The 14219-nt window shown below is 37.7% G+C and overlaps 1 protein-coding gene across 1 annotated transcript in view; it reads left to right on the top strand.

The window, feature by feature from the left end:
• Window positions 1–14219, top strand: part of klhl4 (kelch-like family member 4) — a 110188-nt gene that overhangs the window by 78189 nt on the left and 17780 nt on the right. Inside the window, exons 6-9 of the mRNA XM_006632632.3 lie at window positions 3111–3297; window positions 5813–6037; window positions 11536–11698; window positions 13864–14076. Coding sequence (XP_006632695.1) covers window positions 3111–3297; window positions 5813–6037; window positions 11536–11698; window positions 13864–14076 — 788 coding nt within the window. The remainder of the gene's footprint in view (window positions 1–3110; window positions 3298–5812; window positions 6038–11535; window positions 11699–13863; window positions 14077–14219) is intronic.

The raw sequence follows: 14219 nt of genomic DNA, 5'->3' as shown, positions 1-14219 counted from the left end.
CAAAATTATTGTTTTTTGAATTACAGTTTGTATGGAGAATTATTAGAAATGGTAAAAATATAAAACATAAATTTAAGATTTCAAAGTTTGAAAATATATCACACATTGTGACTTTAAAGACGTATTGTTTTTAAAAGCAAATCAACACACAAAAACAAAAAAAGACTTAAATATGTTTTGAATAGTGATTTGAATGACTTTGTCAGCATGGAAGTACTCTCTCCTCCAATATCATGAATATTCCTTTGACACATTTTTATTTTAGGTTTGTTTTTTAGCTAAAGAGAAATTATGATTAGATGTTTAATCATATTTAATTGCTTAAAAAATTATTAAATATGAAAATACAATCACAAAAAAACACTTTGGTACTAATACAAGTTTCCTTTTTTAATTTAATTTTCAATTGAATTTCAATTTAAGCCAATTGGATAATATTCCTGTTTTTTGTGTAACAGAAACAAAATAGCTGTAATTAAAATCCTATGTATTTGAGATGTGTTAACCTTGTTAACTTCATATCAACTTTGGTAATTTTTAACGTATATGAGAGTAAGATAGTTAACAACAGTAATAATTTATTTCAAATTAATATAATTAAATTCTAAAATGTTTAAAACACTTTTGAGGAAAAAAAATATATTAAGGAAATTATTCCAAATTAGTTGATAAGAGAAAAAACAGATAATTCCAAAATAACAAGGTTTTTGAAATGTTTCAAACTTATTGGGAATCTGCCAACAAAAACTACTTCTCCAAGAAATCCAAGGTTCTGCTTCCTTGGGTCCTGCAAGACATGCAAATCCTTGGTATTTTATAATTACTTACTGTACATAACATTTTTGTTCAAGTGTATGTTGTTTATTGTTTTTAATTTGAGTCTTGCAAGTTGTAATAGGAAATGAGCATGTAAAATGTTTCCAAAAATAACAACAGCAAGTGTTCATGGAAAAAGTATTTTTTTATTTTCAGCTACCACTACCGTCTGTATAAATATACTATAATACCCTTAATGATATTAAGAAACATTATTAAACTTCTGTTATCTTTTTCAGCTGACAACATTTCCCTTTGGTTACTTCAGTTATTAATATTAGTATTCTATTTTAAATGCATTTAAAGAAGTTGTACAACATTAAATTAAGCTACTGTTTCACTAGCACCTAATGCACCACAAGTGACACTTATCAATCGTCTTTGAGCAGTGAAAAGCTGAATTCACCATGTGGAATAATACTGCGGTACAGCAGTTATTATTTTCCTCTGTTCTACACAATCATTAACACTATCGAAGCAGCAGGATGTTGCTCATGACAGGCATAAATTTAAAAGCATTAGCAATAACTGTTTATTGATCATAAACCCCAGGTACCAGATGGATATTTTACAATCCAACTCTCTTTCAACTGCCACTCCAGCCCAAAGCTTTTTGACACTTACAGCTTTTAGACGTCCTCAGCTGGATCTTGCTTTATTTACCAGTTCCTCTCAATCTTCTTCTTTTTTCTTGGATGACTTTCTCACTTTGATGTTCTCCACACTTAAAATTTGTCAACCTTAACAGAATTTTCAGATTCCTCAGAATTCATCCAGCACAGAGAATACTTTTACATTTTTCCTCCTTTGGGTCTCTACGGATCATCCTCGTTTTTTTTTGTGCCACCTTGTCACAAGCATTGGCTGCATTTGCGTCTACTTAAAGTACAATATGCACATCATACCTTGGGGTCCGTTGTCTCTTATCTTCTTGACGTCTTGCTTCATCTTTGCATCTCTGCTATCCTTGACATCAACTGCACCTTCATTGAATGCTGTGGCTCATACCGAGCAGTGGATTGGCATCACTATCTATAATGACCACCCTCTGTCTTCCAAAAACCTCCAAACTTTCACCTGCCATGCATTGTCCAAAGACTTTTACAGTATCTTTACTGAGGAAAATAATGAGGCCAGCTAATTCATTGTATTACGTGTAGATTCCCCTCCCTTTTCAGAAATTCAGGACCTCTGATGCCATTACTACATATTTTCAGAAGTCATATTCCAGCATTTCTTTCTTTTTACACTGTGCCATCTTGTATCACTTTTCCAAAACATCACACTTTGAACTTGCCACTCATTCATTACTTCTAATCAGTCTCCAGAAACAGTCATTTCAATCATCTCTATTTCTACTACCAGTTAAATTCCTCTTGGACAGCCAACCTTTCTGACACAATGAGTTGCCACAGCTTCCTACAGAAAATCCTGAATATCGTAACCAAGCCGACTTCAGTACTGAATGCTTGCCAGCCAACCCTTAGATTGGTGCTGTGTTCTTCATCTAGAAATCGTATTTGCCGTGCTTGAACCCTTAGAAGCTCCTCAGACGTTATGGAGGACGTTTGTCAAATCTGAACTAAATTAACTCTTAGCATGCTCACCATGTCCTGTATTTAAGGATTCTACTTTGGTGTCACAGGGTTCTCATATGTTCCCCTTCTTCATCCTTAAATAGGAAACAGAAAAATATCTCAGACTTAAAAAATATAAGGTCTTGACACATGGTGTAATAGAATTGTTCATGAGTCCATGACACACTTTTGAAATATCTTTAAATATGCTTAGCTTTATCAACAGGTTCTGAGCATTTAGTCTGTGAATGACACTTTCATCTAAGAGTTGTATAATACAGTTATTCACTGTTCATGATATTTGTATCTTCTTTATATTTGTATCTTCCTTCTGTCTAATGCCCTGAGTCTACTGGTTATGAAACTATCCTTTCTAAACATTGCATTCTGTTTTCAGCACTTAATTTATAGTTTACTGAAGAATCACAGCCTGATTATAGCACTTGTATTTTAAGAAATAATGGTACCATGTATGGGACATTCACAAATAAATATAACTATCTATATCCAAGAGCAATCAATATGAAGTTTTATTTCAATATACCAAAACTATTGGTAGTTTCTTAAAGAAGCCTGAGAAGTATTGGAGTAGAAATTGCACAGATTGAAAAAAATCACAAATTGGAGTGTGACCTATGTCAAAAGTACATATAGATGAAGTTAATGTTCAATGTTAGTAGATGTACTGTATAGTCTTATTATTACTTTTCAACTTAGCTTCTAGCTGACTTGGAAAACAATAAGATGTTTGCTGATGATCTGGAGTGCCAGAAGCTGCTTATGGAGGCTATGAAATACCACCTGTTACCTGAACGGAGACCAATGCTACAAAGTCCAAGGACGAAGCCTCGGAAGTCCACAGTAGGAGCACTATATGCAGTGGGGGGCATGGATGCCACTAAAGGTAAATGCAGCTTGAAGAAACTTAAACAAACTGTGCAGATCGCAGTGTACACAATTTTATTATTAGATTACCTACTCTGTGGTAGTTACAAGTAGTTGATTTATATACATTGTTTCATAATATAGCTTGAATGAAATGGATAACTGCAAATGGAGTAAAGCAATGTATTACAGAGTTAAGCAAAGGAGTATTAGAACCAATAGAATATATTTTCTTTTAATAATATTATGTATTAATTTGCAACCTGGCAAATACATAGTGCTTCAAAGTGTGAAAATACACAGCTTACAAAGTTATGTCAGTGTAATAAAAAATCAGAAATCAAAAAAGCGTGTTTTATAAAAAGAAAAAACAGAACTCAAAATAAAGATTTGCACCCAAACCTTATTGAAAGCATATGATTAGAGTATGGGATTGTTAAAGTGTGGAATTGGTTCTTGTGATCCAAGTTGTACCTGAGCACTTAGAAAATATTGATTGTCATACCCACATCAATCTTTACTTATATATCTGTTACATATAAGTGTCTGTTGGATTCAATTTTTTTATGTAACCATGCTGTTCAAAGTCCTCTGTAAATATTTTTCATAGGAAGAAAACCTCACAGAGATACTCTTACTAGTCCTATTTCTGAATATCATCCAGATGACCTAATCAGTTTCAGGCAAAATAATTTTCACTTCCATAGTCACACATCCACTTAAAATATTCTGTGTGTATCACACACTGTGAGCAGAGCAAGAGTACATGACATAAATGAAACATGAGGCATTATAGTCCTGGAAAAAAGTTCTGGAGAGGGCTAAAATTATAACATGACACTTGCCAAGCAATTAAAAACGAGAAAACTTTCTGCTGGTGACATTCCAACTCAATGTTTTAAAAAAGAGCTATTCCCTGGTCCACAAAATGATAATGAAGTCTGTTTACAAAGAAAGAAATTTAAAAGATGACAAGGATTCTTAATTTTTCTGCTTGAGCTTTTTACAGGCAGAGAAAAAACATGACCAGGAGGCTCAACAGATTATATCTTTTGGGAAATTTCTTATTCTCAGCATTGAATACCATTTCTTAAGAACTCAGTGTTTTGGTTAGTTTAAACTAAGCTTATGCTATATAATTTTCTTAAAATCTCATTTCTTTATTAAACTTTGAAAATGAATGTGAATTCCTAAATTGTGATATATTTTTGTCATTTTTCAGGAAATCATTATTCCAAAGAAAGCTTAGCATAGCATGTACAGTATATTATTATGATGGAACAAGTAATAGTTTTATTCCATGCTGAAAAAAAGGAAGAAACAAAACACAACATTTCGGCTATGGAGCCTTCTTCAGGTGTGAGAGAGACAAGGCAGTAGGCAAAGGTAATGTAGCGGGAGAACAAAGGCTGGGAGGGAGGAGGAGTGAGAGGCGGGAGCAGGGGACAGAAAGAGAGGCCAATCAAGAGGTGTGAAGTCCGAATAGGTGTAGAAAGGTGTGAAATGAAACTACCAATGAATGGAGAAAATCGTTCTTAAAAGTCGTTAAGAGAAGGGGGAATGTGTGATCCTATCTGCAGGATAAAGTTTGGTTTTCGATAGTTTTTTGTGATGTATGTGGAAAACCGTCTTTGAGAACACAGATTGAGAGATTACAGTGGTCGTGGCCGTCAGAGGTGAAATGAGAAACAATGGCCTTAGAAAGATCTTTAATCTTCACAGCCCTGACATGTTCCCTGATGCAGTCTCCGAGTCTCCTTCCTGTTTCTCCAATGTAGATGGCTGGGCATTTACTGCAAGAGATACAGTAAATAAGGTTGCTGGAGGTACAAGATGCCTCAGGTGCTTCTTCAGACTCACACCTGAAGAAGGTTCCACGGCTGAAATGTGTTTTCTTTCTTCCTTTTTGTCAGCATGGAATAAAACTATTACTTGTTCCTTTGCAGCCTACGCATGCTGACGCAGCTACCCACCTGAACTACTATATTATTATGATGATGTTAATCATCATCATCATCATTATTATTATTTACCGACACTACCCATATTTTGTTAATTATCTTGACACTCTGTTCTAGCCTTCTATAACCATCTAGGAGAGAAAGCGTGTTACACCCACATGCTCAATTGCACAGCCATTCATCATTTGACATGTTGCAAGCTCACTGTGTCTGACAGGAGAAGTAGCACTACCTGGAGGAGTGGCCTTTTTCTCACTGAAAACAAACTGCAGGAACTGCTGTTTGCTAGAAAACAGAGTCCTTGTTAACTAATGCCATGCCCCAGGCTTGAACACTCAAGCCACCAAGTATAATCTGCGATTCAAGCCAGCAATTTTACTGCTTGAGCCACTTAGGACCCGTGACAATTTTCATTCATTTTAAAATTAATTGAATTATTGAAAAATACAATAATAGTCTTTATACATGTTGTGGGAAAATAAGACCTCTCTGAAATGAAAATCATGTAACTGGAAAAAAATACTATATAACCCACTACAAAGTTTAACTTGCTCTCCTTGTTTTGTTTTGTAGGTGCTACAACAATTGAAAAATATGACCTACGTACTAACACTTGGATCCAAGTTGGTACCATGAATGGAAGGCGGCTGCAGTTTGGGGTGTCAGTAATTGATAATAAGCTCTATGTTGTTGGTGGCAGAGATGGATTAAAGACATCTAACATGGTGGAGTGTTACAACCCAATAACAAAAGTATGGACCACAATGCCACCAATGTCAACTCACAGACATGGATTAGGTAGGATGAAGACACTCCTTATTAGTTCTTAATATAGACACCAAAAGTTGCTATTAACCACCGTGACGTGAAGTACTGTACATTAATTATATCTTTTTTGCAGAATTACCTTTTTCTTAGTTCCATAATTTGTTTGAAAAGGATTCTAAGACTTTGGGTTTCGCCTCACATATAAATTTGAGCTATATAAAATGAAATGATGGTGACAGTGATAATGTACAGATCAGATCAAATCTGATTCCCAGCAGAGATGTATAGCAATAGAAAGCTTACTGGCAGAAACTAGTATGCGATGTTTCCTGAAAATTCAGTGGTAGAACAAATGATTCTCTTTAATTACACCTTCTACTCTCTGAAGCCCTTACAGAGTACATTGTTCCTTTAATACTAATTTATTTCTTACTGGAGAAGAAAATGTAATGTGTTTTGGAAATTGTTTTTATTGCCTTCCTTTTAAAATTTATGCTGCTCAGGATAACCTTTGTTTCCTGTTTAAAGAAAATGCACATATTAAGAGGTGATTTAGAAAGTGCATTACTTTTGAAAAAAAACTTTTTTAATTGCAATATTTGGATAGATTAAACAAATATTACTTTGGCATTTTTATTTGCTCAATTGAAAAGCATCTGTAATTGCAAAAATGACAATATAGTGGGAATTTACTGAGAATTGGAAGAAAGAAATACTACACCGATCTTCTTTGTCCTTCATCCCTATGTTTCCCAAGTCTGTTCCGTAGTCCGTTGCCAGTATCCTTAAACGATCCAAATTTCCGAGCCCGTATGTCCACACTAATCCGCACCGTATCCAAGTCGTAATCCATAAATCTTTGTCATATACCGTATCCAATGGTCCGTTATTCTTTAATTCCTACCAGCACAATCCTAAACCTCTCCTTCCTCCAAAATGCTTTCACCTTATCGGCTTCCGTGCTGGCTCACTGTTTCTGGGGCATTTATATTCTGTTTCCTGATGCAGCTCATCTGTGTCTCATAGTTTCGCCGCATAGATCTTTTCCAACAGCAGGTCAGCTGGATATCCTTGGCGGCCATCTTGCCTAGGTCTATATCCAGTATATCCAGTGTTTTGTTACAGAAACACCGGTTATAACTTACCCTTCCCCTGGTCCTCTTACATTCCCTCCCCCTGAGATCAGCCCTGTCCTCGGGCGGTCTAGAAAAAAATAAACAGTGCATTCGGGAGAGGGCGTCTACATTCCCTTATTTCCTTCCGGGTCTATATACTGTTTGGAATTGAAACCTTTGAAGACTAAGTCCCCATCGTGTAATTCTATCATTTTTATCCATATTTTGTAACATCCAGGTTAATGGTGCATGATCTGTGTACAATATAAACCGTCTTCCTAATAAATAATACCTCAAACAGTCCAGGGCCCATTTTATTGCTAGACATTCTTTCTCTATGGTAGAATAGTGTTTTTCAGCAGGATTTAACTTGTGACTAATATATAGAATAGGATGCTCCAGTCCATCAATTTCTTGCGAGAGTATGGCTCCAATTCCAGTGTCAGAAGCATCAGTTTGTACCATGAAAGGTTTATTAAAGTCCGGTACCTGTATGATGGGTTGAGAAGAGAGAGATGTTTTTAAGTCTTGAAAGGCCCTCTCTTCCAAGTTGGTCCATTTTATTTTTTCCAGAGAACTCGTCTTTGTTAAATCGTGCAAAGGTGCGGCAATGGAGGTAAACCCTGGAATGAAACGTCGATAACTTGCAAGTCCCAAAAATGTTCGGATTTGCTTCTTTGTAGCAGGTTTGGACCAGCTTTTAATTAACCGCACCTTCTGCTCTTGGGGCATGATCAATCCTCTCCCGAACGTATAACCAAGATAACCAAGAGCCCCCAGACAACATTTATTTGGGTTGGCTGTTAATCCTGCTGCTCGCAAAGCTCCAGTCACTGCTTCCAGGTGTTGTAGATGTTTTTCCCATGTCGTGCTATGGATCACAACGGCATCCAAGTAGGCAGCTGCAAAATCACAATATGGGATATGGCCTCAGTATTCAGTCCATTCATCTTTGGAATGTTGCGGGAGCGCCATGCAAACCAAAGGGTAGGACCCTATACTGATATAGCCCCTCAGGTGTGGCAAAAGTGGTCTTGGCTTTGTCTTCTTCGGCCAGTGGCACTTGCCAATATCCCTTTGTAAGGTCAAGGGTACTGATGTATTGGACGTTGCCTATTCGCTCAATTAGTTCATCAATACGGGGCATGGGGTATGCATCGAACAGCGAGATCGCATTTAACCATTTGAAATTGTTACAAAATCGAATAGTTCCATCTGACTTGGGGATCAGAACTATCGGGCTCGCCGACTCGCTATGGGATTCTTCTATTATGCCCATTTCTAGCATCTTTTCCACATCTTCTTAAATCAATTTTCTTTTAGCTTCAGGTACTCGATACGGAGGTAGACTTACCTTCTTCCCTGGTTCCATGGTAATCTTATGTCATATAAGATGGGTCCAACCAGGTGTCTGGGAAAAAACATCTTTGTTTTGGGACAGGAATTCTTATAGTTCCTGTTTCTGAGCTGGAGCCAGGTCTCCCATGGCTACAGCTCCCGTTTTTTCTTCCAAAGGGTCAGGGGAGAAGTGGGAGAACAGAACTTCGGTCCCATGCCATTTCTTCAATAAATTGATGTGGTAGATTTGATGCTGCCGTCTTCTGTCATGTTGCTTGACCTTAGAGTTGACCGGTCCCACCTTTTCCACCACCTCATAAGAATTTACATTCTGGGGTCGGAACTTCTAATAGGCCCCGTGGTATCCGAGAGTATAGCAATTCAAATGGGGAAAAAACGGTCGAGGCCTGTAGCACTTCTCATACCGCGAACATGAGTTACGGGAGCAGCTGATCCCAATTTTTCCCATCCTTTTGCATAGCCTTCCTCAGCATGCTTTTCAGGGTCTTACTAAAACGTTCGACTAGCCCGTCGGTTTGAGGGTGATAGACCGAGGTTCGGATCTGATGTATTCCCAGTAGCTTAGATAAGTCTCGCATGATTTTAGACATGAAAGGAGTTCCTTGATCAGTTAAGATCTCTTTAGGAATTCCGACCGAGCAAACAGTTGTACCAGCTTCCTAGCTATATTTTTGGCAGTGGCAGCTCTCAACGGAATGGCTTCGGGGTACCTTGTAGCATAGTCCACTATCACTAAAATATACTGGTGACCTTTGGTGGTTCTGATCAGGGGCCCCACCAAATCCATCCCAATCCGGTCAAAGGGGGTTTCAATAATTGGGAGGGGAATCAAAGGGTTTCTATAATAAGGTTGTGGAGCCATTTTCTGACACTCCGGACATTCCCGACAGTACTTCTCAATGGCTTTATAGATCCCTGGCCAAAAGAACCTAGAGAGTAGTCTCTCGGACGTCTTCTTCACCCCCAGGTGTCCACCCAGGAGGTGGCTATGGGCCAAGATAAGGAGCTTCGTCTGGTAGGCCTGGGGAATCAGGAGTTGTTCCACGTCTTCCTGTCCCTTCTGCTGCACCTGATAAAGTAGATTATTTTTTATCATGAAATATGGGTAACTCAATGTACTAGGATCAGTACGCCACTTCCCATCGATTTTTCTGACATGTCTCCACGCATGCTTCAAATTTCCATCTTCTAATTGGGCCGTCCCAAACCTACCACGATGTTCTGGTGGCTCCAAGTCCGGTAAATCCATATTTACGAATTAATCTCCAAGTCCAGTTCCTCCTTCTTGTGGGTCCGTCTCATCTGGGACATCGTTAGGGGCGTCACCTCAGCGTTCTGGTCAGGGAATTGGTCTTCGCCTAGCTGTTTGGACAGTGTTCCAAATTTGGAGGAAGTTGGGACAGTCTCGTCCCAGTACCACAGGGTTAGGATCCTGCTCAACCACTCCGACAGTTGAACGGTAGGTCATCCGTTCCTTAGAGATGCTAATTTCTACCGTCGGATAGACCTTGGTATACCCATGAATGCAAGTAATGGGTATCCCCTCTGTTCCCCGGATCTCCAGTTCTCCAGGAAGTATTGTAGGGGTCACCAGGGTCACAGTACTGCCGGAGTCAAACAAGACCTTGACGGGTTCTCCCCATCTCGATTTTCGTAAGATGGGGATCTTCGCAGGTTGGGACCCGTGCTGTAAGGCAGTTACACTTGGCTTCATCACTAGGGTCTACTTGCATGGGTTTGGACAGGCCAGGGCAATGGTTGGCTAAATGCCTTTCTTCCTGACAATTAAAACATCGTCGGGTATCTTTCCATGGTCGGGGCCTTGAGTCTGATCTGTCCCGAAGGGGTTTCTTAAACTGTATGTCCTCGATAATCACTGTACTTTATTGGCCGATACTTCATTTCGGTTTCCAGACTCTTGGGGCTTCTTCTCTCCTCTTTGCAAAAGTCCCCCTTTTTTCTCCCTAAACAAGACCTCTGTGGCATGGTGTCTGTCCACTAAGTTCACTGCCTGATCTAGTGTCTGGGGATCCCCATCACTCACTTTCCTTTTCAGATGAACAGGCAGACTCCTCACAAAGTGATCCAACACCACCCTTTCTACCACCTGTCCTGGGTTTAATTCTTCTAGCATTTCTTTGCCAGATGTACCAGGTCAAACATCTGAGACCTCGTAGGCTTGTCCATTTGGTATCTCCAATTGTGAAACCGGACCGCCCGTATTTCCAGGGTTACCCCTAGTCTTGCCAAAATCTCCTTTTTCAGTCTCATAATTCTCTGCATCTTCTTCTTTTCAATCATAATAGGTCTTTTGGGCTTCTCCAGGCCCATTGCTCCTAGGGCCATGCATTTCGAGATGCAGTTATTTCAAATGTGGTTAAATAAGCATCCACATCATCAAGTTCTGTCATCTTTTGTAGCCCAATTTGTTCAGCCTAACGGGGTCTCTCCCTGTTACTGGGGTCTGCCTGAATTCTTCCCCTAATCTTTGCAGTTCTTCCAGTACTAATTTTTTAATTCGTTCGTTAGTTTAGGTTTGAATTTGATTTGCCTCCCGTTGCGCTTGGATAGCTTCTTGCTGTCCTTTTAAAGCCTGAAACTGGGCGAGGGTGGCTTGGGACAATTGCTGTATAAGCCGTATGTCCACATGAATCCGCACCGTATCCAAGTCGTAATCCGTAAATCTTTGTCATATACTGTATCCAATAGTCCATTATTATTTAATTCCTTCCAGCACAGTCCTAAACCTCTCCTTCCTCCAAAATGCTTTCACCTTATCAGCTTCCGCTGATTTATACATCCTTTTCACAACAGACGGCAAATCTTGTCATTATCAAACATGCAGTACTATTGCTACATTTTGCTTTTATTGATAAGTATGATATGATTACATTTTAGTGCATCAAAGTCTGGTGTGGAAACCTTATTTTTTAGTTTTGTTGAAAGATATTGAACTAAGAGAAAAAAAAATAATTAAGTGGTTTACTAACAGAAGCATAACCACCTGCAGTATTTTATACTGCAAAACTAAACCATTCTGTTTACTCCTTTCAGGACTTGCTGTTCTTGAAGGACCAATGTATGCTGTTGGAGGACATGATGGATGGAGTTATCTAAATACGGTTGAAAGGTGGGATCCCCAGGCACGACAATGGAATTATGTTGCAAGCATGTCGACTCCAAGAAGTACTGTAGGAGTCAGTGCGCTAAATGGCAAGTAAGTAATCACACTGGGTGGATGAATTAAAATGTAAGTGTTTAAACATGTCAAAAACAAGTTTCAATTAGTATTACTGACACATTTGCATATACACTTAAAATCAACTTGGTCAAAAACTGTATTCATAAACAAAACAAACATGATATGTATGATAGGTATTGCAGGTACACATATAACTGATCTTCTGAATTCACATTTTCTTTTTTATTTGTTTTTCTTAATATTTAGGTGCTGTACAGTTTTAGACACATTTCATTACTATGCCTGATTCATTTATATATATAAATATATACATTTATATTTATATTCATTTAACTATTACATGATTGATAAGCAATGTAGGATCATAACAAATAATAATGATAAAATAATTTAAATTTCACATTGTCTTGCAAGATACTGTAGATTTTATTGATCAATTCTCTATGAATCTTTGGCTATAAGAAAGCATACAATATGAGCTAGAAGTTAGATTTGTATATGCCACACATCATTTCAGACAAAGCAATATTTGTTTAATTACAGTATGTTATTCTCAAAGTCTTAGCAGTGTTTTCATCTGTTACCATTAAACAATAAGCACAGACAAGATCAATGAAGTTGAGAGGGCTGGTAAGACCTTGAAGATGGGCAACTGATTATGAAGGCTTGAGCTGACCCCAGTTTTTTAATTTTGTATAATAAATTGTACTATAGGCATTACTTGCAAAGACAAAAAAGCTTCAATTTCTGAGGCCCCTTTTTCTTCTAACCTAAGCTCTTAACTTGATAGCATCAGCTACTGTATGGTTACATTCTCACTCCTTTCTAGCTGTGCCCTTGCAGCCTCTAAGTTGTAATTTCTGAATTAAATGCCACTTCTATTTCTTTTCCTGTGGATTCCCTTTGGCAAAAGGAAATAGGCTGGGAGAACAGCAGGTCTCACATGTCTTTTAGTTGAAAGTGACTTTAAAAGGCTGGTGTCCATTGTTGTCCCACAAACTGAAGATTACTTTTTTTCTTGTTTTGTCTAGAAATCTGAAAATAGAGTCCTGCTATTGTTATAAAAGAGACAACAGGGACTTAAATTCTTTGACTGATAACTATGAATGCTTTTCGCTTCCAGGGTTCATGTACAAGATGTTTCCTGTTTTCTGTTCTCTGGCACTGTTCAACAACACACCTTGCTCCAAAAGAGTGTATTGCAATTAATACATGGATGCATAGACATTATAATAACATTATAATGACTTTTTAACACTTTAAATGGTAAAAACATACTAATAGAGAGGGGGTCTGAGAAAGGTGTCATTTTACAATATGTGGGGGATGTCTTATATTGGAGGATATGATTTCATACATCAAAAGTTTTAATCTTCAAGGATCATATAAAACATAAAATATATAAAATAATATAAACAGTATTGTAACTATTTTTCCTTTGATTATTGCTATTATTAGTAGTATTATTAGTATCAGTTAGCCACTACTGTAAATTATTATACTGTATACACATTTTTACTATTTCAATGTGAATGGGTAATTACTCACTGCAGTAATATAAATTAGACATTAAGTTTATTAGTACCATGCATAATAATTTTTTTTTGTTGGGATATGTGTAGTTACTATGTAATTTTTGTGTATACACGGTATACTGTTTTTAATATTCACTTAATGTAAATTATTATGTGAAGAATGCTGATTGTAAGAGTTAGCGTGTGGTGCTAAATTCTTAAGAGAAACAATGATAAATGCAAGAAGAAAAGCCAACTATTTTTGAATGGCTGGTTTCATAGCCTGTGTAAGCAAGATACATTTTCATCCTCTTCCTGGCAGAGAGGATGTATTAGTAAATGTATTACTAATGGGCATTACAGTGCAAAGTGGTAGATTCGGCTTTTTATGGATTATTTTATAGCCATCCTTCTACTTGTGAAGGTCAATGACCGTTTGTCTGTGAAGTTTTCTCTGACCTTAACCATTATAATACATGTTATTACAAAGTTTTCTGTTTTACCTCATTGAATACCCCATATAACCAGAAAACCTCTGGAGGCCTCCATATACTGTACATCTAAATGCATCTATTCCACTTCCAAAGAACAGAATTAGTTCTATTTACTCAGAAGTGTAAATAAATACGACCCTCTTGTTTTCTTGTTTTTATCTAATTCTTTCAGGCTGTTTGCTGTTGGGGGGCGTGATGGCAGTTCTTGTTTGAGGTCAATGGAATGTTTTGACCCTCACACCAACAAGTGGAGCATGTGTGCACCCATGACTAAGCGAAGAGGAGGGGTCGGTGTAGCAACTTACAATGGTTTCTTGTATGCAGTTGGAGGTCACGATGCTCCTGCTTCAAATCACTGCTCTCGGCTTTCGGACTGCGTGGAAAGGTAATGGGCCAAGGTTTATCATGCTGAACATAAGTGTAGTTTGTTAATACTTCTAAATTACAATAATCCTGACTTATTACTTATTACTGCATATTCGCATCTTAAATCCATAGCTTCTGTATAGAAAACTGATCACATGATCT

Source organism: Lepisosteus oculatus, chromosome 8 (genome assembly GCF_040954835.1).
Source record: "Lepisosteus oculatus isolate fLepOcu1 chromosome 8, fLepOcu1.hap2, whole genome shotgun sequence".
NCBI lineage: Eukaryota > Metazoa > Chordata > Actinopteri > Semionotiformes > Lepisosteidae > Lepisosteus > Lepisosteus oculatus.
Note: the sequence above shows the minus strand (reverse complement) of the source record. Positions and strands in the feature narration are given on the sequence as shown.